The sequence below is a fragment of the Aethalodelphis obliquidens genome, unplaced genomic scaffold, assembly GCF_003676395.1.
Source record: "Aethalodelphis obliquidens isolate GAN/ISIS:26980383/991018 unplaced genomic scaffold, ASM367639v1 scaffold85, whole genome shotgun sequence".
Lineage (NCBI taxonomy): Eukaryota > Metazoa > Chordata > Mammalia > Artiodactyla > Delphinidae > Aethalodelphis > Aethalodelphis obliquidens.
Genome location: NW_020838029.1, coordinates 6,175,725 through 6,199,962, shown reverse-complemented (window position 1 = coordinate 6,199,962; position 24,238 = coordinate 6,175,725). Strand labels below are relative to the sequence as shown.

The following is a 24,238-nucleotide window of genomic DNA, read 5'->3' as shown; positions in this document are numbered from 1 at the left end:
CTCTAATGTTTGTGTCATTGTGGTTTCTACCATGAGCAGTGGCAATAACACTATGATAGTATTCTAGGCTAACATCTTATTTCAACCCACCAAGCCAGACCCTGAATTGCTGAGAGGAAGAGAGATGTTTACCTCTCCAATTAAGTATTTCAGGGCACACTTGGCTTCCAGAATGGTAGCAATATTCTCCCAGCGGTGTTTTGGCCTGTCTTCACTTTCTGCATCCAGCAGCTTCTGCTGTAGGTCAGCAATCTGAGCACTCCTTCAGGGAAAGAAACAATGAGCCTTATTTCTAGTAGCCTCAACACCAAGGAGAGGGGAAGAGCTCTGAGGAGAAACTTCAAATAGTTTCACGGACAGAGGTATCAGTTAAATACCATTTAAATAATGATTGAGTCATCTGGTTAGGGTTTTATACAGTATCTCAAAACTTGTTACAAAGGGATGCTAAGACTAACCAAATGGTTTTATTTTATTAAATACTGGTTGAAATAAGTGGGTCATATAGTGGGACTTGGAAAGATTTGTTTTAGTGAGGCTTTTGTTGTAGCACATTGACCATAATGTGACTTTGTCTTGAGGCCACATAAGCTGGAACTGTGACGTGGTGGCTCACCTATGCAAGGACAAGATTCAGGTTAGAGATCTTAAGGGAAAAAAATCTCAAAAGAACAAACAGGTAGATGCTCTTTGCTGGAATCTAACACCAAACTGATACCTATGGCTGGTGTCGTGAGAGGTTATCTTGGAGTACCTGCCACAGGACTGAGAAGTTTCTACGAAAACTAGATACCATGACCCTGGTTATAGCTTCCAGATACTTTATGGTCAAGTATGGCCTGAGACCAAGATGTACACAATATTTCAGTTTTGTCAATAGCTTCCTTCTCAAATTTGCTAGGTGTCCAGTGAGAGGGAGCATACCGGCATGTGTATAACATGCAGTGCTATGTAAGGTACTATAAAGAAGATGGGTACTAAAATAATCTAAGATAGCAGCTCTAAACTTTTTGGGTCTTAGGACCCCTTTACACTCTTAAAAATTATTGAGGACCTCTAACAAATTCAGCTCATGTATGTTATACCTATAGATATTTACAGTATTAGAAAGTAAAACTGAGAAAAACATTTATTAATTCACTTAAAATCAAAACAATCCATTATACATTAACAATTACACCTGCAATGACACTATTTCCAAATAAAGTCACATTCTAAGGTCTGGAAAGGACATGAATGCAGGTTGGGGGAGTGTGTGTGTCACACACACACACAACAACATTCTCCAACACAAAAAATAATGTAGTGAGAAGAGTGGGATTGTTTTACATTTTTACAAATCTCTGTAATGTCTGGTTTAGTAGAAGATAGCTGGATTCTCATATCTCCCTCTGCGTTTAATCTTTTGTAATATGTTCTGGTTGATGTAAATGAAGGCAATCTGGCCGCACATGGATACGTAGCTGGACAAGGGAGGAGCATTTTATTTTATTATTTTATTTTATTGTGGCCGTACCGTGCGACTTGCGGGATCTTAGTTCCCCGACCAGGGACTGAACCCAGGCCACTGCAGTGAAAGTGCCGAGTCCTAATCACTGGACTGCCAGGGAATTCCTGGGAGGAGCCTTTTTTATTTTTAATTTTATTTATTTTTGGCTGCATTGGGTCTTCGTTGCTGTGCATGGGCTTTCTCTAGTTGCGGCGAGTGGGGGCTACTCTTCGTTGCGGTGCGTGGGCTTCTCATTGTGGTGGCTTCTCTTTGTTGTGGAACAGGGGCTCATGGCGCATGGACTTCAATAGTTGTGGCACTTGGGCTCGGTAGTTGTGGCTTGTGGGCTCTAGACTGCAGGCTCAGTAGTTGTGGTGCACAGGCTTAGTTGCTCTGCGGCACAAGGGATCTTCCCAGACCAGGGCTCGAACCCCTGTCCCCTGCATTGGCAGGCGGATTCTTAACCACTGTGCCACCAGGGAAGGCCCCAGGAGGAGCTTTTTTTTTTTTGCTGTACGCGGGCCTCTCACTGTTGTGGCCTCTCCCGTTGTGGAACACAGGCTCCAGACGCACAGGCTCAGCGGCCATGGCTCACGGGGCCAGCCGCTCTGAGGCATGTGGGATCTTCCCGGACCGGGGCACGAACCCACGTCCCCCTGCATCAGCATGCGGACTCTCAACCACTGCGCCACCAGGGAAGCCCAGGAGGAGCATTTTAATAGCCTTTTCAGATAATTGTGGATATTCTTCTTTGAGACTACACCAAAACCCAACAAGTTCCTTAAAAGTTAGTTGAAATGTGGTTACTTGCAATCTGAATGGATCTTTTACTCAAACGTGATTCTGTAACATGTCATTTGGACAGTCATACAGAGCCTTCAAATCAACACATTTCATTACACAATATAAAAAAGACCACAATTGTTAATATCACTACTGGTCTCATTAGAAAAGTTATGAAAAACTGTCAAGTTTACAGTGGCAGATACACGTTTTCCAAAATTCTAAGTTTTGCTTGAAAGCTCAAATTTTATTTTTGGTGACAAACACTGTCATTTGTTTTCCTTGACTTGACAGGCTCACTCGGTTCATTTCTGAGAAAATGTCTGCCAAGTACCCAAATCTGAATAACCATAGTTTGTCTGTCAGTCGTTCTTTCAAGTAAAAATGATGTTCCATGAAAAAAGAGGCCCGTTAAACTCACACCTCAAACAATCACACAAGTGCTTTTCCTCGAGAGAAACATCGTCCTTCGGCATCAGCACAAGTGGTTTATGTGTTCTTCCCATTCTGTCACACAGAATATTAAAAAGGTCTGAACTCAAGGGTTGAGATTTAATAAAATTAATAATTTTTATTGCTTTATCAAAGCCAAAAGTAAAACTGACTTTTAAGTAAAACCGAGAGTGTGTGGTGGTGAAGTATTCAATGACTGCTAGTACAGGTTTGTGCTACTGGTTTGATTCAAGCTAAGGTGTTAGCAGTTTTGTCCACTGTTGCTTTTGCACTATCATGGCAAATGTCAGTGTAGTAAAAATGGCAAACAATGTCTTAATACTATTATAAAAACAGGGAGTCACCTAGACTCCCTGAAAGGGTCTCAGTGACACCCCAGGAGTTTGTAGACCTCACTTTGAGAACCCTGGTCTAATATATAGTCTTTTCCTTTAACAAGCTTACAATCTGTCTAGATTGACAAGACTAATCAATGTAAAATAATTAATAAATATAAAGATAACATACATCATCTATACTACATGACCGAGTACTGTAAGTTCTGAAGGAGTTTAGAGAAGAGGAAAATTAATGAGGGATGAAGAGTCAGGGAAGGCTTCTTGGAAGAGGTGGGCCAGAACACTTCAGAGTTGTTTTATCTATCAAATGCCCTTTCTTGCCCTTAGGGAAATTCCCTTGATTAAAGTCACCTCTGTCTAATTGCCCTCTACCTGGCACCTGCCCTACATTTAAATAATCATTTACTTATGCACAGTGGTGTGCAGGTAAATGTTTAACAAACAGTACCTAAAAAAACAGATCTGATTTGTAGCTTTTGCTAGTTTCTGTAGTGTGAATACTCTCATCAAAGGAATTGTAAGCTCTCAACAGTTTACAACCGTCTTAAAATTTTAACAAACAATTCCAACACACCACTGTCAGTCATTATACTGTTTCTACTCGAGAGCAAGGACAATGCCATCTATTCTTTCTATATATCCCAACTGCATCCAGTGCGGCATAAAGCAGAAACTCAAATGTTGAGCAACTTAAAGACATATCCAAAGATAAACAGCTAGTATGTGTTGCTAAAAACAAATTAAATGGTCTCCAAGGTCTTCTGGGCAATAAAATTGTATTACCCTAAGACACTATAAAATATCTGTCAAAGTTTTGTTCCTTCTAGATTTCACAGGTACTTAAAAGAAAGTAACAGTGATTAAAGAGAAGAGCATTCATTGAGCACTTCTAATATGCCAAGTACTGTGCTATGTACTTTACTTTCTAATCTCATTTAATGGTCATGATACTTTACTTATGCATTATATTATATCTACTTTGCTGATGATCTCTAATTCTCCTTCTCCCAGGTTGTTGATCTTCTGGTATCATTTCTTGGGTTCCTCTAAAGTTTTGTTTTTAGTCAGTTCTTGTGGTATATGATAAAGACCATAGACTTTGGAATTAGATAAACTGAGTTTCAAATCCCAGTTCTGTATAAACTTCAGCAAATTTTTTAAGATCTTTGAACCTTTAGCTTAGATCTCTAAAGTGAGAAGAATGGTACTTACCTCACAAGGTATACCTCATAGGGAGAGACTGAATGAGAAAATGTATCTAACATGTCTAGTGAAGTGTATAGCTCAAAAATTGTTACTTTTTCTTGTTTCTCCTACATCACAAAGCTTCTGAAAAACAAGCTTTTGAATAACTGATTGATAGGTTCTATTTTGATTCAAGGCATAAATTTTTATAATGCCTTAGACATAGTCCCATTACCTGAGTTCCATTTCAGTCTCTAGGCTTTCAATCTGCTTTGTAATGGAATCCTCTGACTCAGAAACTTGACCACGCAGTTCAGCAAGTGAGAATGTACGCCTCTGTAAAGAAGAATAGTGGGGATGAGGGTGAAGTACTACTTGGAAAGTAATTCTCCAAAGTAGTGAGGGCTTCTGGGGAGTGTGGAGTCTGATCATTGGTAACGTATTTCCATAGGGCACTTACGCGGAGTTTAGGAGGTGGATTCTCCCCAGATTCCACTTTTTCTTTGAGTTGAGCCACATCCTGAGCCAGGATCTTTCTGTCTTCAAGAAGGTCATTCAGATGGCGCTTGGCTTCCTCAGTACTGACCATAACCTCAATTTCATTTCCAAGCCAACTCTAGAAGATAAATCAGTGATGTTGGGTTAGGGATGAGGAATCTCTGGCCCATGGGCTATATTCAGCTCCAGATTTAATTTCACTTGGACCAGAGCCCAAGTAACTAGAAGTGAGATTTCCATTTGTGCCTACACTGACCAAAAATCCCAATAATGCTCTAAGAGCCTTTAACAGCAATATCCCAAAAGGTCACAAGAAAAGTTTTCTGCAGAAAATCTTTCTCCAGATATCCTAGCATTTCTATGTATTCTGTCTTTACCTTCTCCACTTTCTCCTTAACCTTTGTCCTTAACAAGTCATAATATAGAACTGAAGTATATTTAGATTACCTGTTCTATTTAATAAATAGATAACTATTATTAATCTTTAAAATAGACGAATGGAATTTTTAAAAAAAGCAAACAAAATTAACTAAATTCAGTTTTTAAAAAAGTAACCATCCCTGAGAAACCTTTCACTTTTGGATGAAGATATACCATGCTAAGAGTAATCAAAGAAAGCTGGAGTGGATATAGTAATATCAAATAATATAGAATTTACATCAAAGAATATTATTAAGAAGAACAAAGGCTGGAGGTATCATGCTCCTTGATTTCAAACTATACTACAATGCCACAGTAATCAAAACAGTATGGTACTGGCACAAAAACAGACACATGGATAAATGGAACAGAATAGAGAGCCCAGAAATGAACCCACACTTATATGGGTAATAAATCTATGACAATGGAGGCAAGAATATACCAATGGGGAAAAGACAGCCTCTTCAATAAATGGTGATGGGAAAACTGGACAGCTAGATGCAAAAGAATCAAACTGGACTACCCTCTCACACCATGCACAAAAATAGATTCAAAATGGATCAAAGACCTAAACGTAAGACCTGAAACGATAAATCTTTTTAGAAGAAAACATAGGCAGTAAGCTCTCTGACATCAGTCTTAGTAATATTTTGGGGGCTATGTCTCTTCAGGCAAGGGAAGAAAAGCAAAAATAAACAAATGGGACTATATCAAACTAAAAGCTCTTGCACAGTGAAGGAAACTATCAACAAAATGAAAAGGCCACCTACTGAATGGGAGAAGATATTTGCAAACGATATAACTGATATGGGTTAATATCCAAAAATACACAAAGAACTCATACAATTCAACATCAAAAACAAACAAACAAACAAAACCAAACAACCAGGTTTAAAAGTGGATAGAGGATCTGAATAGACATTTTTCCAAAGAAGACATACAGATGGCCAACAGGCACATGAAAAGATGTTCAACATGGCTAATCATCAGGGAAGTGCAAATCAAAACCACAATGAGATATCACCTCACACCTGTCAGAATGGCTATTATCAAAAAGACAACAAAAAACAAGTGTTGGTTATCCATTCTAAATACAGCAGTGTGTATACCTGAAACTGTCACAACATTGTTAATCAACTGTATTCTAATAGAAAATAAAAAGTAAAAAAACAAAAACAAGTGTTGGTGAGGATGTGGAGAAAAGAGAACCCTCATGCACTGTCGGTGGGAAGGTAAATTGGTGCAGCCCCTATGGAAAACAGTATGGAGATTCTCAATAAATTAAAAATAGAACTGCCATATGATCCAGCAATTCCACTCCTGGGTATTTATCCAAAGAAAACAAAAACACTAATTAGAAAAGACATATGTACCCCTATGTTCATTGCAGCATTATTTACAATAGCCAAGATATGGAAGTAACCTAACTGCCATCAATAGATGAATGGATAAAGAAGATGTGAGATATATATATGTATATACGATGGAATATTACTCAGCCGTAAGAATGAAATCTTGCCATCTGCGACAACATGAATGTACCTAGAGGATATTATGCTTAGTGAAATAAGTCAGACAGAGAAAGACAAAAACTGCGTGATTTCACTTATAAGGGGAATCTAAAAAACAAAACAAATGAACATAACAAAACAGAAACAGTTATAGATACAGGGAACAAACAGGTGATTGCCAGGGGGAGGGGCATAGAGGGAGGAAAGAAATAGGTGAGGGAGATTAAGAGGTACAAACTTCCAGTTGCAAAATAAAGGAGTTAAGGGTATGAAATGTACAGTGTGGGGAATATAGTCCATAACTATGTAATATCTTTGTATGGTGACATATTGCAACTAGACTTATCATGGTGATCATTTTTAAATGTATAGAAATATTGAATCACTGTTGTGTAACAGGAACTAACATAGTGCTGTAGGTCAATTATACTTCAAAAATAAACAAACTAACAAACTCATAGAAAAAAAGATCAGATTTGTGGTTACCAGAGAGGCAGTCAAAGGTACAAACTTCCAGTTATAAGATTAAGTAAGTACTAGGGATGTAATGTACAACATGATAAATATAATTAACACTGCTGTATGCTATATATAAAAGTTGTTAAGAGACTAAATCCTAAGAGTTCTCATCACACACAAAAAATTTTTTTTCTGCGGTATGCGGGCCTCTCACTGTTGTGGCCTCTCCCATTGCGGAGCACAGGCTCCGGACGTGCAGGCTCAGCGGCCATGGCTCACGGGCCCAGCTGCTCTGCGGCATGTGGGATCTTCCCGGACCGGGGCACGAACCCGTGTCCCCTGCATCGGCAGGCGGACTCTCAACCACTGCGCCACCAGGGAAGCCCTATTTCTTTAATTTTGTATCTATATGAATGATGGATGTTCACTAAACTTATTGTGATAATCATTTCAAGATGTATATAAGTCAAATCACTATGCTGTATACCTTAAACTTTTGCAGTGCTGTTTATCAATTTATCTCAGTAAAACTGAAAGAAAAAAGAGGAATATTATCAAGGATAAAAAAATGTAATTTCATAATGGTAAGGGAGTCAATTATTCAAGAGAACCTAATCCTTAATGTTTATGCCCCTAATATACAAAGCACCAAAATATCTGAAACAAAATCATATATAAGCCAATAAAGGAGATAATATGGAATCATAAAAATACTCAATTGATCCAAAAGAAGCCAGAAAACAAGGAAAAGGGAATGAAGAACAGATGGGACAAATAGAAAACAAATAGCAATAAGATAGATTCAAATCAACCCATATCAATAATCACATTAAATGTAAATGGTCTAAACACCCCAATTAAAATGCAGATTGTCAGACTGGATTAAAAAAGCTAGACTCAACTGTATACTGCCTACAAGAAAAACACTTTAAAAACACACAAAGGCACAAAGAGGTTAAAGCTAAAAGGATTTTAAAAAAATATACCATGCTAACATTAAAAGAAAGCTGGAAGGGGCTTCCCTGGTGGCACAGTGGTTGAGAGTCCGCCTGCCGATGCGGGGGACACGGGTTCGTGCCCCGGTCTGGGAGGATCCCACATGCCGCGGAGCGGCTGGGCCCGTGAGCCATGGCCACTGAACCTGCGCGTCCGAAGCCTGTGCTCCGCAACGGAAGAGGCCACAACAGTGAGAGGCCCGCGTACCGCAAAAAAAAAAAAGAAAGCTGGAGGGACTATATTATTATCAGAATAAGATTTCAGAACAAAGGATATTGCTCGGGATAAAAATGATCATAATAATAAACTTATTATTATAATAATAAAGGGATCAATTAATCTTACATGTTTATGCCTCTAATAACAGAGCTTCAAAATATACAGAGCAAAACCAGAACTATAATAAGAAAAAGACAAATCCATAATTCTAATTGAAGATTTCAATACCCATCTCTAAGTAACTGATAGAACAAGTAGGCAGAAAATCAGCAAGAATACAGTAGAAATGAATGGCACAATCAATCAAATTAACATGATTGACATTTGTAGAACACTCTATCCAACAACAGCAGAATATACATTCTTCTCAAGTACATACAGTTTGAACATTTGCCAAGACTGACCATATTCTAGGCCATAAGTCTCAAAAAATTCAAAAGGATTCAAGTCATATAAAGGATAGTCTCTAACCATAATGAAATTAAATTAGAAATCATAACAGAAAGATATTTGGAAAAATCTCCTAATATTTGGAAACTAAATAACATCATTTTAAATAACTGTGGATCAAAGAAGAAATCAACAGGGAAATTAGAATGTATTTTGAATTGAATGATAACATAACTATCAAAATTTGTGGGATGTCATTAAAGGAGTACTGAAGGGGAAATTTATAGAACTAAATGTTTATATTAGAAAAGAAAAGAACTCAAATCAATGACCTCAGGTTCCACCTTTAAGAAAAAAAGCCAATTATATCCAAAGCAGAAATAAGGAAATAATAAAGGTCAGATTGGAAATTAATGAGCTAGGGTTTTGGGGGTACTGTTTTTAATTGTGGTAAAATATACATAACATAAAATTTACTATTTTAACCATTTGTAAGAATGAGCTGGTTCTTTGATAAACCTTAGCCAAACTGATCAAGAAAAAGGAGAAAAGACACAAAATATCAATAACAGGAATGAGATAGAGGACATTACTACAGTTTTTACAGACATTAGAAGGATAATAAAGAAATATTATGAATAACTTCATACCAATAAATTTGACAATTTAGACGAAACACACAAACTACCAAAGCTCACTCAAGAGGAAATATATAACCCGAACAACCCTATATCCAGTTAAAAAACTGAATTACAGTTAACCCCTCCTCCCCACCAAAAGCAACAACTAACAAAAACATCCTTCAGGTCCAGATGGCTTAACTTGTGAACTGTACCAAACTTCCTCTTCTTTTTTTTAAAGGATTTTTATTTTTATTTTTAAAAATATTTATTTATTTATATATGGCTGCATCGGGTCTTAGTTGCGGCATGCAGGATCTTTTGTTGCAGCGTGTGGGCTCCGTAGTTGTGGTGCATGGGCTCCGTAGTTACGGCACATGGGCTCAGTAGTTGCGGTGTGTGGGCTTAGCTGCCCCGTGGTGTGTGGGATCTTAGTTCCCTGACCAGGGATGGAACCCGCAATCCCCTGCATTGGAAGGCGAATTCTTAACCACTGGACCACCAGGGAAGTCCCTGTACCAAACTTTTAAGGAAAAAACAATATTAGTTCTATACAAACTCTTACAGACAATTGAAGAGGGGGCAATAGTTTCTAACGTATTCTAAGAGGCCTTGATACCAAAACCAGACAAAGACACTACAAGAAAACAACAGACCAATATCTCATGAACACAGATGCAAAAATTTTACACGAAATTTTATTTTAGCAAAATCTTAATTTTATGTACTGTTGAATTCAATAATACATAAAAAGGATGATATATCACAACCAAGTGGAACTTATTCAAAGAATGCAAGGCTGGTTCCATATTTGAACATCAAAGTCATTCACCAAATCAACAAACTAGAGACAAAAAGTATTTGACAAAATTTATACACACTCATTGGAAATTCCCTGGTGGTCCAGTGGTTAGGACTCGGCACTTTCACTGCTGGGGGCCTGGGTTTGATCCCTGGTCAGGGAAGTAAGATGCCGCAAATTGTGCAGCGTGGCCAAAAAAAAAAAAATTATATCCACTCAGGATAAAAACTCACAGAAAACTAAGCATAGATAAGAACTTCCTTAAGTTGATAAAGGGCCTCTGAAAAACCTATAGCTAATGTCATACTTAATGGTAAAGACTGAATACTGTTCCCCTGAGATCAGGAATAGCAGAAGGGTTTCTACTGTCACTACTCCTATTCAACATCATCCTGAATGTCCTAGCCAATGCAACAGGGCAAGTAAAATAAATAAAAGACATATAGATTATAAAGGAAGAAATAAAACTATTTATAGATGGCATGATTGTCTATGTAGAGAGTCCCAAAGAACCTACAAAATAGCCACTAAACTAATAAAGTCAGAAGATAAAAGTTAATATACAAAAATCAGTTGTATTTCTATATACCAGCACTGAACAACTAGATAAATAATTTGGTAGTTTTTCTTTAAACTTTTTATTTTATTTTTTACATCTTTATTGGAGTGTAATTGTTTTACAATGGTGTGTTGGTTTCTGCTTTATAACAAAGTGAATCAGTTATACATAAACATATGTTCCCATATCTCTTCCCTCTTGCGTCTCCCTCCCTCCCACCCTCCCTATCCCACCCTCCAGGCCGTCACAAAGCACTGAGCTTATCTCCCTGTGCTATGTGGCTGCTTCCCACTAGCTATCTACCGTACGTTTAGTACTGTATATATGTCCATGCCTCTCTCTCACTTTGTCACAGCTTACCCTTCCCCCTCCCCTTATCCTCAAGTCCATTCTCTAGTAGGTCTGTGTCTTTATTCCTGTCTTACCCCAAGGTTCTTCATGACATTTGTTCCCTTAAATTCCATATATATGTGTTAGCATACGGTATTTGTCTTTCTCTTTCTGACTTACTTCACTCTGTATGACAGACTCTAGGTCTATCCACCTCATTACAAATAGCTCAATTTCGTTTCTTTTTATGGCTGAGTAATATTCCACTGTATATATGTGCCACATCTTCTTTATCCATTCATCCGATGATGGACACTTAGGTTGCTTCCATCTCCTGGCTATTGTAAATAGAGCTGCAATGAACATTTTGGTACATGACTCTTTTTGAATTATGGTTTTCTCAGGGTATATGCCCAGTAGTGGGATTGCTGGGTCATATGGTAGTTCTATTTGTAGTTTTTTAAGGAACCTCCACACTGTTCTCCATAGTGGCTGTACCAATTTACATCCCCACCAGCACTGCAAGAGTGTTCCCTTCTCTCCACACTCTCTCCAGCATTTATTGTTTCTAGATTTTTTGATGATGGCCATTCTGACTGGTGTGAGATGATATCTCATTGTAGTTTTGATTTGCATTTCTCTAATGATTAATGATGTTGAGCATTCTTTCATGTGTTTATTGGCAGTCTGTATATCTTCTTTGTTTTGATATTATTAGATTTTTAAAAATTTTATTTTTGGCTGTGTCAGGTCTTAGTTGTGGCATGTGGGATCTTTGTTGTGGCATGTGGGATCTTTTGTTGCAGCTCTCGGGCTCTTTGTTGAGGCACAAGGGCTTCTCTCTAGTTGTGGCGCATGGGCTTCTCCCTAGTTGTGGCGCATGGGCTTCTCCCTAGTTGTGGCACATGGGCTCTGTAGTTTGCAGCACTCAGGCTCTCTAGTTGAGGTGCGCACACTCAGTAGTTGTGGTGTGCAGGCTTAGTTTCCCTGCGGCATGTGGGATCTTAGTTCCCCTACCAGGGATCTAACTTGCGTCCTCTGCATTGGAAGGTGGATTCTTTACCACTAGACCACTAGGGAAGTCCCTTGGCAGTTTCTTATAAAGTTAAACATACACTTACCATATGACCGAGCAATCCCACTCCTCGGTATTTACCCAAGTGAAATGACTACCTTTGTTATACAGAAACCTGTATGTGAATGCCTTTATAGTGGCCTTATTCATGATCACCAAAAACTAGGGAAAAAAAAGACTCCAAGATAACCTTTAACAGGCGAATAGATAAACTGTGGAACATCCATATGATGGAATAATACAGGCAACAACATGGATGAATATCAAATGCCTTATGCTAAGTGAAAGAAGCCATACTGTACGTTTCCAGTTATATGACACTGATGCAATGCAAAGTGAAAACAATAATGACAGAATACAGATCAGTGTTTGTGAAGGGCCAGCATATGGATGTGGGAGAAACTGACTACAAAGTGTTATAGGGGAATATAGAACTACTCTATATTTTTATTGTGGTGGTGGTTATACACCTGTATATGATGTTAAAACTTGCAGAACTACAGTAAAAAGGGTAGATCTTACTGTACATCAGTTATACCTTAATAAAATAAGTTGGAAAAAAATCAATGTCGTTTGCCATACTGAATAAAAACAAACCAACCAACCATAAGATCTTAAGATCACCTCAAGAAGATTATCTCAAAAAGATCAGAAACCATAAGATCAGCTCAAGAAGATTCAGAAAAAACTTTTGAAAAAATCCAACATCTATTCATCATAAAAACTTTCAGCAAACTAAGAACAGACAAGAACTTCTTCAACCTGATGAAGAACATATACAAAAAACCTATAGCTAATATCGTACTTAACGGTGAAAGGCTGAATGCTTTCTCTCTAAGATTGGGAACAAAGCAAGGATGCCCTCTTTTCACCTATTCTATTCGATATTTTATTGGAGGTTCTAGCAAGTACAATAAGGCAAGAAAGTTTTTTTTAAAGGCATACAGAGTGGGTAAGGATAAATAAAATTGTCCCTATGCGCAGATGATGTGATCGTCTATGTAGAAAATCCAGTGACAGAAAGCAGATTAATGGCTGCCTGGAGATGGGGCGTAGAGGGATAGACTGGGGAGGGGAGGGAGGGATTACAAAGGTGTACGAAGAAAGTTTTGGTCCTGATGGACACTGACTTTATCTTGATTGTGGTGATGATTTAATGGGCGCATATCTGTGTCAAAACTTATTAAACTGTACACTTTAAATATGTATAATTTATTGTAGGTCAAGTATACCTCAATAAAACTTTAAAAATTAACTGAACAGGGCCAGGGATAGAAAGGGTTCACTACTCATGGTCTTTAACAACCGTTCAGAGATAATCATATCTTTAGGAAATAATGCTTTCGGGTAGAACTCCAGATTTTGTAGTGTTTACTTCTAAACGAAAAGAAAGCTACTTCCCATTTTTTCCTATTCCCAATGTACATAAGACAAATGGCAGTTCAAGTTGTCCATACCTTCACTCGAGCTGTAGTGCCTTCCATTCCACGGCTCTGAGTCTCCTTCCGCTTTTCTGCGACCTCTCGTTGTTTTTGGAGAGCATCCTTGAGACGCTTGTTGGCAGCTGCTGCCTAAATAAAAATGGCTCATAGTAATGTTGAATTGAAGGGTAGAAAGAAGAACATTCTTCATTAATTATGTATCTGATGATTCATACATCTAATCATCTGAGAAATACAAATTAGAACCCAGTGAGATGCTTTTACTTAAACCCTGGAGTGGCTACGATGAAAAATAAAACGACTGACAATCCCCAGGTTAGTGAGGATATGGAGCAACTGAAACTCTTATCCATGGCTGGTGTGAGTAAACTTTGGTACAAACACCATGGAAAATCATTTGTCATTATTAACTAAACTTGAACATACACAATCCCTGTGATTCATCATTTCCCCCCTAGGTATAACTCACCAGAAATGCTCACGTACCTGTGCCAAAAGATACTGAAAGGCAAGTTCAGAGCAAACCACCCCTACGTGCAACAGCATTGGTGTTTATTACAATTCTACTACCAAATCAAAGAAACAAGATGCACTTCATTCTCTGTAATTCCCTTCAAAACCAGGAAAAATAATTTGTAGTGTTAGAAGTCAGGACAGTCGTTACCTCTGAGGAAGAGGGAAGGACTCGTCATTTGGAGAGAGAACAGGTGGGGGTGGGGATGAAGTTCTAAGGTTCTAGTAGTGACTTGTTTGTCTTAGGTTGATGGTTGTACAGGTTTTTTCGCTTTGGAATAACTCATGGAGATGTACATAATATTTGTGCCCTTTTTAGGTATATATATTCTACTTCAATAAAATAATTTATATTAACATAATAAAAAAGAAAGAACATTCTAATTTCTAGCATATTAGTCAAGAAAAATAAAAAATTCTATGGGTTTGAATTCTTATAGGAACTACATTTATAAGTCTCCATGTACATAACACTGGTGAACAGCTACTCCGTTAGAGCCTAGGGGAGGCACACAATTTCAAGGAAGCACTGCAGATTGAAAGCGTCTGGAAATGTCATATATCAGAATTACTCTTTTTGTTTTGTTTTGTTTGGAAAGAAGCAAGCCCAATTAGAAAAAATCCTTATTTGAATAGTGCCATTTTCATCAGGTTTTTATCTGCTGACAGCTCATGACAAACAGGGATCAAGACTTAGGAACTGCTGGTCAAGACTGTTATCCCTGGTTTCTCAGGACACTGGCTCATTTAAGGGATACTCCTCTGCCATCATCCAAGCCTGAAAGTGATAATACACTTGACCTAGCAGATTGGATTTTCTTACCTCTTCAGTTTTACGTCTGAGCACACTAGACTGTTTCTGGAAGCATCTTTCAAGTTTGAGCAGTTCATATTGCCTCTTACGGTCCTGAGAAGAAAAGAGTCAGACTTTTTATTGCTATTCAGCTAGCTAAAATAAAACCTTATAATGTAACTGAAGAGTCTTTCAATGGTATAGTCTTTATGGAAATCAGTATGGAGGTTCCTTAAAAAATTAAAAATAGAAAGACCATATGATCTGACAATCTCACTACTGGGTATATATATATCCAAAGGAAATGAAATCAGTATCTTGAAGAGATATCTGCATTCCCATATTCGTTGCAGCATTATTCACAATAACCAAATATGGAAACAACCTAAGTTGACAACCTAAGTTGACCTAAGCTGTTGACAAATGAATGGATAAAGAAAATGTGGTACGTGTATACAGTTGACGCCTGAACAACGTGGGGTTAGGGGTGCCAACCCCCATGCAGTCGAAAATTCATGTGTAACTTTACAGTTGGCCCTCCATATCTGTGGTTCTGCATCCATGGATTTAACCAACTGTGGATAGTATAGTAGTGTAGTATTTACTATTGAAAAAAATATATGTATAAGTTGACCCGCGCAGTTCAAACCCACGTTGTTCAAGGGTCAACTGTATATACAATGGAATATCATTCAGTCACATACAAGGAAATCCTGCTATTTGTAACAACATGGATGAACCTGGAGGTCACTGTGGTAAGTGAAATAAACCAGACTGAGAAAGACAAATACTATATGATCTCACTTATATGTGAAATCTAAAAAAGTCAAACTCATATAACCAGACAGTAGAATGATAGCTACCAGGTACTGGAGAGGGGATGGGGGCAGTGAGGAAAATGGGGAAAGGTTGGTCAAAGGGTACAAAATTTTAGTTATAAAATGAATAAGTTCTGGGGATCTATGTATAGCATAGTAACTATAGTTAATACTACTATACTGTATACTTGAAATTTGTTAGGAGAGTAGATCTTAAGTGTTCTCCCTACACTGAAAAGAAGGGGTAACTATGTGAGGTGATGGTTGTGTTGCAATCAGGAAATGTGATATCTCCAAATGTATTGTTCTCTTTCAAGATTGTTATGACTATTCTGGGTCACCTGCATCTCCATATGACTTTTAGGATCAGCATGTGAATTTCTACCAATAAGCTAGAGGAAATTTGGTTGGGATTGTGTTGAATCTGTAGATCAATCTGAGGGGGTATTCCAACTTAAGAATATTAAGTCTTCCCATCCATGAGCATGGATTATTGTTCCATGTATTTAGATCTTTTTAAAAAAAATTAATTTATTTATTTTTTGGCTGTGTTGGGTCTTCATCACTGCGTGCAGGCTTTCTCTAGTTGCGACGAGTTGGGGCTACTCTTCATTGTGGTGCGTGGGCTTCTCATTGTGGAGGCTTCTCTTGATGTGGAGCACAGGCTCTAGGCACGCGGGCTTCAGTAGTTGTGGTGCATGGGCTCAGTAGTTGTGGCTTGCAGGCTCTAGAGCACAGGCTCAGTAGTTGTGGCGCACGGGCTTAGTTGCTCCGCAGCATGTGGGCTCTTCCCAGACCAGGGCTCAAACCCGTGTCCCCTGCATTGGCAGGTGGATTCTTAACCACTGCACCAGCAGGGAAGCCCTATTTAGATCTTTAATTAATTTAATGATGTAGTTTTTAGTGTATAAGTCTTACACTTGTTAAGCTTATTCCTAAGTATTTTATTCTTATTGATGTTATTATAAAAGGAACTTTCTTAATTTCATTTTCAAATTGTTAGTGAATAGAAATACAACCAAATTTTGTGCATTGAACTTATGTCCTGCAACCCTGCTGAACACATGTATTAGTTCTAATAGTTTTCAGTTGATTCTCTAGGATTTTCCACATACAAGATCATGTCATCTCTAATAGAGATAGTTTTGCTTTTTCCTTTCCAATGTGGATGCCTTTCATATATTTTACTTGCCTAAGTGTTCTGGCTAGAACCTCCAGGACAATGTTGAATAGAAGTGGCGAGAGTGGATACCCTTGTCTTGTTCCTGATCTTATGAGAATTCAGCTGTTAATTTTATTGGGATTTCTTTGTATGTGATGAGTAATTTTATCTTGCTGTTTTTAAGTTTTTTGTCTTTGTCTTTCAACCATTGGACATGATGTGTCTTGGGTGTTGATCTCTTTGCATTTATCCTACTTGTAGTTGATTGAGCTTCTTAGATGTGTAGATTAATGTTTTTCATCAAATTTAGAACGTTTTCAGTCATTAGATCTTTGAATATTTCGACTGCTGTTTCATTTATTGTTCTCATGGAGCTACCAGTCTCCTCTTAATTGCTCACCATCAAAATTTCCATTGTTTTTGACAGCACCTTTAGGTTTTAACTTCCCCAGACTCTGTCCCCAAATAAAGTCAGTCCCCTTAGGGAGAGCTGCATTCCTATGGACTGCCCCTCCCCCTGGGCAGAATCCTCTGCACCACTGCTTAGGACCTGGGGATGGGGACAGAAGCCCACTTCTCTGAGTGACATCTCTGTTCTATGAGTAGGATGCTGGCCAGTGGCAGCATACCCTATTTTTCTTGGCTGGTCTCCTGACATGGAACCTACATCCTACGATTAGATGGGTTATGGTAGTCAGACCCCAGTAGTCCTGGTCTTCTGCATCAGGGATACAGCTTCCACCCTCTGCATGGAGGCTAGGTGGAAGAAGGGATCCCCAGATCTCTTGGCTGCTCTTGCCTGAAACAAAGCTTCAGCAACATGGAGCTGAGGGGGATGAAGGGAGAGAGTTGGTCGTGGCTCATATGCCACAGACTATTGTTGTTCTTACTCAGATTTAGTAGATTTCCTTGAATAATCGGTTCCTTGCTGTATGCCCTTAGGACAATACATTTCACCAGTTGTGCTTCTTTTGCTGGGAAGAGAGTCCACAAAGCTCCTCATGCCACCATTCCTCATGTCACCATTCCTGAAGTACTTCTCTCATTTCCTGACCCAACATATCACATTCTGGCCAATTCTAAAAATTACCCCAAATTAATGTCCTTTCCAATGTTCTTTCCAAGAACATTGTTACTACTCGAATTCAGGCCCTTATTATCTTTCTGGATGACGCAATACCTGCTTAACTTGTGTTCTGGCCTCCAGTTTCTCAATAGTTCAGTTTGTTCTACACCTGACTCCCAGATGTATCTTTGGAAAGCAGTACTTTGCTGATAGCACTTTGTTTCTCAAAAACCTTAAAAATCTTTACACTGCTAACAAAATACAGTTCAAACTTCCTAGATCTTTAACAATCCAGATTCAACTTGTCTTTCCAATGGAATCTTCTCCTACTATCTTTCATCCCACCTGGATCATTCGCTATTCCTACAAAGTTGTCATCTCTGTGTCTTTGTTCCTGCTCTTCCATTTATCTGGAATGCCTGCATTTATCTCTATCAAAATCCTCCCTATTGTTCAAGGTCTTTTCAGTCCAACTGGAAGTGTGCTTCCCTTTCTTAATTACATTGGTATTTTAGACTATTTGTAAAGCACAAGTCTCTTTATTTCTTGTATTGAAGAAAATCATGCGTATGTCTCATTTTCCCCTTTAGACAAGATAGTCTTCAAGAGCAAAACACATATACTACTCATCTTTCTATTTTCCATGGTATCTAGTGGATAGTATCTTGCACGTAGTAGACGTTTAATAAATAGTTGTTAAATTCATGAATGTATCATATATTTAGAGATACCAGCTGTTTGAAGAGAAGCTTTAATGTTAGTCAGCCCAGAAAAGGGTTCATTAGGTAGGACTTTGAGAAATTGTAGTTACTTACCCGTTCTTTTAATTGGATTACTTCTTTGTCTTTTTGTTGCTTCCACTGTCTGAACCTCTCAGCATCCTCTTTCATCTGACGCATTAACTGTACCCGCTGGTTTTTCATCACCTGTAGAAACAAAAACCAGCACGAATAGTAGTCATCTGCACTTATTCTGGGCTGATGTACAGATGGATAGACTAACCATTAAGAAGAGAGAAAAAAATCCAGAGCTGAGCTGAGAAGCCTGCCAACAGATTTTCTGATTACGTTTGCAATACCACTTGCTATTCTTGCATAGACTATACAAATGAACGCTCTGAAGAAATAATAGAAAAAATGTACCTACAAGCTAAATCCAGCCCTAAATTCACTGCATATAAATGAAATTTCAAGGAAGTATCTACTAAGTCTCAAGGACAAATCTACCTAGCAACCACTGTATTCGAATAGTTTCAGTACAATGACCTGTAACCACCACTTTGTACATGTCAGAAGTTGAACATTCAATGACTGAAAATTTTCTCTATGTATCTGTTGTTTTGCAACCACTTTGCAAAATTATTCCACATGATCATGGAAAGTGGTCAGAATGTCACCACTAAATATTAAGGTATCCTCGCCCTTTGGTTTCAGAGAATCTAACATTAAAACTCTGAATGTCAAAGCAGAGTTTTGTTATTCAGATTCTAGATGGCTAGCACAATGTCCTACAAAAGGGACATTTGTAGAGATTCAAACACTTGAAATGATGGGCCCTGCCTGCTACTTTCTCACCTGCAAACACCTCTGTAGTATAATTCTAAATAAAACGCCTATGTTTGTAAGTTTCTATAGGGTAAATGCAAGGATGAGAGTTTATTACCCGTATTTCCTGGTTCAGTTTGGAGACGGTATGCTCTGTGGATTCTTTCAGCTTCAGAAGTTTAGACTGCTCATTCAGTTTCTTCTTCAGATCAGCTATTTGACCCTCTAGCTCCTGGAGACGTTTCCGGCGGCGCTCACTCAACCTAAACACAGATGTTGTAGGAATGAGGACTAGCAGCAGCAAAGTCTGACTCCAAAAGACATAATATTAGACTCCCAGGTTCACAACCTTGATATATATAAAATAGGCGGCCAGTCACATAGCCATCTTTAAATAATGAATCCCACCCAAACAACCAAAACCATCTCAACACTGGGAGCTAAAGAGTAAAGGAAATTTTTTGCGTAAGTAACAATGTAGCTGCCTCAATACACTACTCTCTCACCACTCTGCGTTAAAAGGATGGTTCTTTGAAGGCATTTCACTTCACTTGAGCCTAAGGAATAATTCCGATGATTGTTACACAAGTCTGAGATAGAAAGTAAACATTCAACATAACTTTTAAGAACATGAACTTTAGATACTATAGAGAGATATAACAGAATCACTAAGTAAAAAGAAGGTAGAATAGCCAATAAAGGCAAAGGTCTAAGGGAGTGTAGGATATTCTGGTAATTTGTCTTGGTTTTATTCTTAACCGGCTAAGGGATGGCTAGATTGATTTTTCATTTGCTAGCCTGAATATTAATTCTATTCACAAACTAATTTACCATCAGCACAGGGACAAAGAAACTCTTGCTGTCTGGTAGGTCTGATAACCTTTCAAAATACAGCTCAAATGCTAACTTCTTATAAAGCTTTCCTTGATCATGCCAGCCTGAACTGATATCTCCTGCCTCTGAACTCTTAAAGCCATTACTGCCTAAGAAATTTATTTGGCTGCTAATCATATGCTGTGTTATGGCATTCTTTTACTGTCACCATGAGATGTTATTTAAAATCTCAGTTCCTTAGCTTTTCTTTTGTTTTAGGTCTCCTCTCCATAATTAGGTTTAAATCCTGTAGGGGCAGGAAATGGCTCTTTCACTTCTCTGTTTCGTCTATGGCTTTTCATACACAGTTTGGGACTTGAAATAATAGTATTGACTTTTTTCTTACTTGGCATGGTTGACATCCTTCTTTGCTGTCTGAAGTTCAAGAACCAATTCTTCTTTTTCCTTTTGCAGATTGATGACTTCCAATTCTAGGTTTTTTATGTTATCCTAGAAATGTTATAGGTCGAGAGAAAGAAAACATTAAAAGGCAAAGCAAGAAAATCACTTCAACATCTCATGTCTTAAGGAACTAGGCATTCAACTTTACCACTTCGATTGCACACTAAAAGCATTTGTACTTGATTTGATGGAGAATGAAATTATATAGTGGGAAAAGTATGAACTTGGAATCCAAAGGCCTGGGTTTAAACCTTGAGTCCAGCACATTCTATCTAAACCACTTAAGGAAAGCCATTTCATCTCTTTTAGTCTTAGTTTCTATGCAAACAAGAGTTACTGTGGCAGGCCTGAGACTGATATCCTAAAAACAGACCTGGCTTGCAAGTTGGACCTCGGCTCATGTCTGGGATCTTGGATTTTGGTAGGATTCCCACCATCTCCTAACTGATAAGAGTGGCTCATTATGCCTAAACTGTGCAAACAGAATGATTTATCCTGAACACATGCTTTCCTTCTGGAAGTCTAGAATTTTTGTATGTGCTAGGCAGAGAATGCCTACATGAATTACTGCTGCTAACAATCCTGGACTCCTAGGCTCAGGGGAGCTTCCCTGATAGACAACATTTTGACAACACATGTTGTCAAAATCCATTGCTGGAGGAATTAAGTACATACTATGTGACTCCATCGGAAGAAGACTCTTGGAAGCTTGCACCTGTTTTCCTTCAAACCTTGCCCCATGTGTTCTTTCCCTTTGCTGATTTTGTTTTGTATACTTCCACTGTAATAAATCTTACACTGAGTCCTGTGAGTCCTCCTGGTGAATCATTGAACCTGGGGGTGGTCTTGGGGACCCCCGAGAGTTTTCCTATCTATGTAAACAACTAACACCACCTACCTCACAGGGTTGTTGGGAAGACTGAATAAGATAAAAAGTAAAGATATTTTGTAAACTGTAAAGAGCTGCACAAACATTCTTATATTCTGAACTTTCAAACGTATGCATTCAATAGCAACTGCAGTTCTGCATGCACTTAGAAAACAAATTCTAGAAACTGAAGTTTGGTAGTTTTTCCAAGATTGGGAAAACTCAATGAACAGATTCCTTCCTGTTCTCATAACCAAAAAAAGATTAAAGGAAACTGACTGAATGAGTGGTTGGTAGCCAAGAAGATTATACGAGGGCCTTAGACCAGTACTGAAATGACAAAAAGAAGCAGAGGCAGGTTAGGTGGGGCTGTACCTAAATAGGCAAGAGCTATTTTCCATGAAGTATACTTTTAGTCATTTCAATCTAATCAATGAAACCAATCTCACTGCTTTATATACCCTGTATATTTAAACTGGCAATAACGTGTGTGTGTGTGTGTGTGTGTGTGTGTGTGTGTGTATGTGTACTTATAGAAGTAACACATGAAAACATTCTTGTAAAAAATAATCCAGATAATACATATAAAGGGCAAGTCCCCTTGACTTCCTTACCCCTGCCAAAATTCCAGTCCTCTCTCCAGAAGTAACCACTGTCATCAGCTTGGTCCAGATCTTCCAGACACTTTTTCCCTAGACACTTACATACTATGTATATGGACATGTACATATTCTAGACATTTACATAGAAATGTAAATGCCGTGTGTGTGTGTATTTACTAAGTATATTGTGGCAAATGCCTAGAATATATAATAATATATGTAAATAAATAGACTTTAAAATAATATATACACACACGTGCATATATATATGTGTATGTGTGTACTTACTGAAATATGTTAAAGATAAACAGAGTTACATTATATGTAGATAATATTCTGTAACTTGCCTTTTTTTTAAAACTTGGTCTTGGAGGTTTATTTATATCAGTGCATACAGATCTATCTCATTCTTTTTGTTGCCATAATGAAACATTCTTGTACATGCCTTCTGTGAACACGTGCAAGGTTTTTCTAGGGTAGAGACAAGTGGATTACAGGGTCATGGGGGTACACATTTTCAATTTTAATAGATACTGCCAAATTGTCCCCCAAAGTGGTTATTCCAGTTTACACTCTCGCTAGCTATGTATGAGAGTACTTATTTCCCTGCACCCTTGTGAACATTTGATATTGCTACACTTCAAAATTTTTACCAATGGGGTGGGTAAAAAAATAGTATCTCTTCATTATGTATGCCACATTCAGTTAATAGTCTCACTGGCTCCACAAGGGAAATTATTCAAATATTTGACTCCTGGGCTATTATAATTCATGGTAGTCTTCACTAACAAGAACTTATACCTCCTCAGATTTTTCTATAGCAATTCTTTACAGTGATAGGAAAAATATTGTTTAGAACAAAAAATTACCTTTATTTCTTAGAAAAAGAGAGACATTTACATGTGATTAAAAGGTACTGTTAACATTAAGAATTTATTTCCTTTTAACTTTAAGGTTTGGAAGCTCAAGCATATTTGATTCCAAGGGAAAAAAAGGACAAGTTATCTTATTACAGCTATAGCTATAGATCATTACTAGCACCCCCTCATAGGGTTAGAAGTACACTGGGGGAACATATGTCCCTGCGTTTCTAGGCAAGAGTACAAGAAGAGAGGAATAATTTCTCAGCCTTATCGTTAATCCTTCGTTTATCCTGGAAAGGCCAAAATACATTCAACCTAAAAAAGGCTGCATTTTATGTCCTGTTAGTATGGAAGATTGAGCTATGTATTTAACTTGCTCTCTCCTGAAAACCCACTAAAATGACCTCCCAAAAGGGTATAAATCAATAAGGATGAAGAGAGCAGTCAAGAGATATAAACAAACTTTTTTGGATGAGGAAAATATTTTGGATAAGTGGTAACTGAATTAGAGTAGAAAAAGCTAAACTATGACTCCTATAGGACAAATGTCAAGAAGTAACAAGCTAATTTGTACCATAGCACCACAAAGAGGAGAAGAGGTTTCCTCTCTGGAGAGGCTGAACCTGACAGGCTGGACTCATAGGCAGCAGACACAGCAAAAGGCAGGGATAAAGTAACATACTACTGATAGGGAATTAAATAAAAGTCTGTATATAACTGGAGAGACTTCAACTTCCTCATTTCCTCTGAGTTACCAGAAATAGGGCATATTACTACTCTCCCCACACAACTCCAGGCAAGAGAATGAAAGATTTCTTTATTGGAAACTGACCAGCCCAGAGAAACCTATGCATACAGAACTTCCTATTGGCTATTAGTGTCTCACTGTTAAATATGAACGGACAACCAAAGATCACTGGAAATTTGAAGAAAGCTTCTTACATGAAAGACCAAATCAAACACACTAAAGAGGGGAATTTGAACGAAACAGAGGCAAGGCAGGAAGAAGAAAACTTCAACAAAATTTAATTTCTATCCTTAGAGATGAGCACTGCATCCATGAAAAAAAAGAAGAGAAGGCTATAAAAAGGAACAATTAGAGAATTTTAAAAAATCTTAGAAATAGACAAATAAAAAAATTCACCAGAAGGAGTGCAAGGAAATC

General features: G+C 38.0%; 1 protein-coding gene across 6 annotated transcripts in view; it reads right to left on the bottom strand.

Annotated features, from left to right (window-relative positions):
- Positions 1–24,238, bottom strand: part of KIF4A (kinesin family member 4A) — a 127,397-nt gene that overhangs the window by 21,048 nt on the left and 82,111 nt on the right. For all 6 annotated transcript variants that reach the window (XR_003430095.1, XM_027093647.1, XM_027093650.1 and 3 more), the window contains 8 exons: positions 20,685–20,788; positions 19,584–19,728; positions 18,737–18,847; positions 14,906–14,989; positions 13,585–13,698; positions 4,709–4,864; positions 4,484–4,584; positions 133–262 (listed from right to left, as the gene is read on the bottom strand). Coding sequence is in view for 5 of the 6 variants with exons in the window: in XM_027093647.1 (XP_026949448.1) it covers positions 133–262; positions 4,484–4,584; positions 4,709–4,864; positions 13,585–13,698; positions 14,906–14,989; positions 18,737–18,847; positions 19,584–19,728; positions 20,685–20,788 (945 nt within the window). In the remaining variant the exon portion in view is untranslated. The remainder of the gene's footprint in view (positions 1–132; positions 263–4,483; positions 4,585–4,708; positions 4,865–13,584; positions 13,699–14,905; positions 14,990–18,736; positions 18,848–19,583; positions 19,729–20,684; positions 20,789–24,238) is intronic.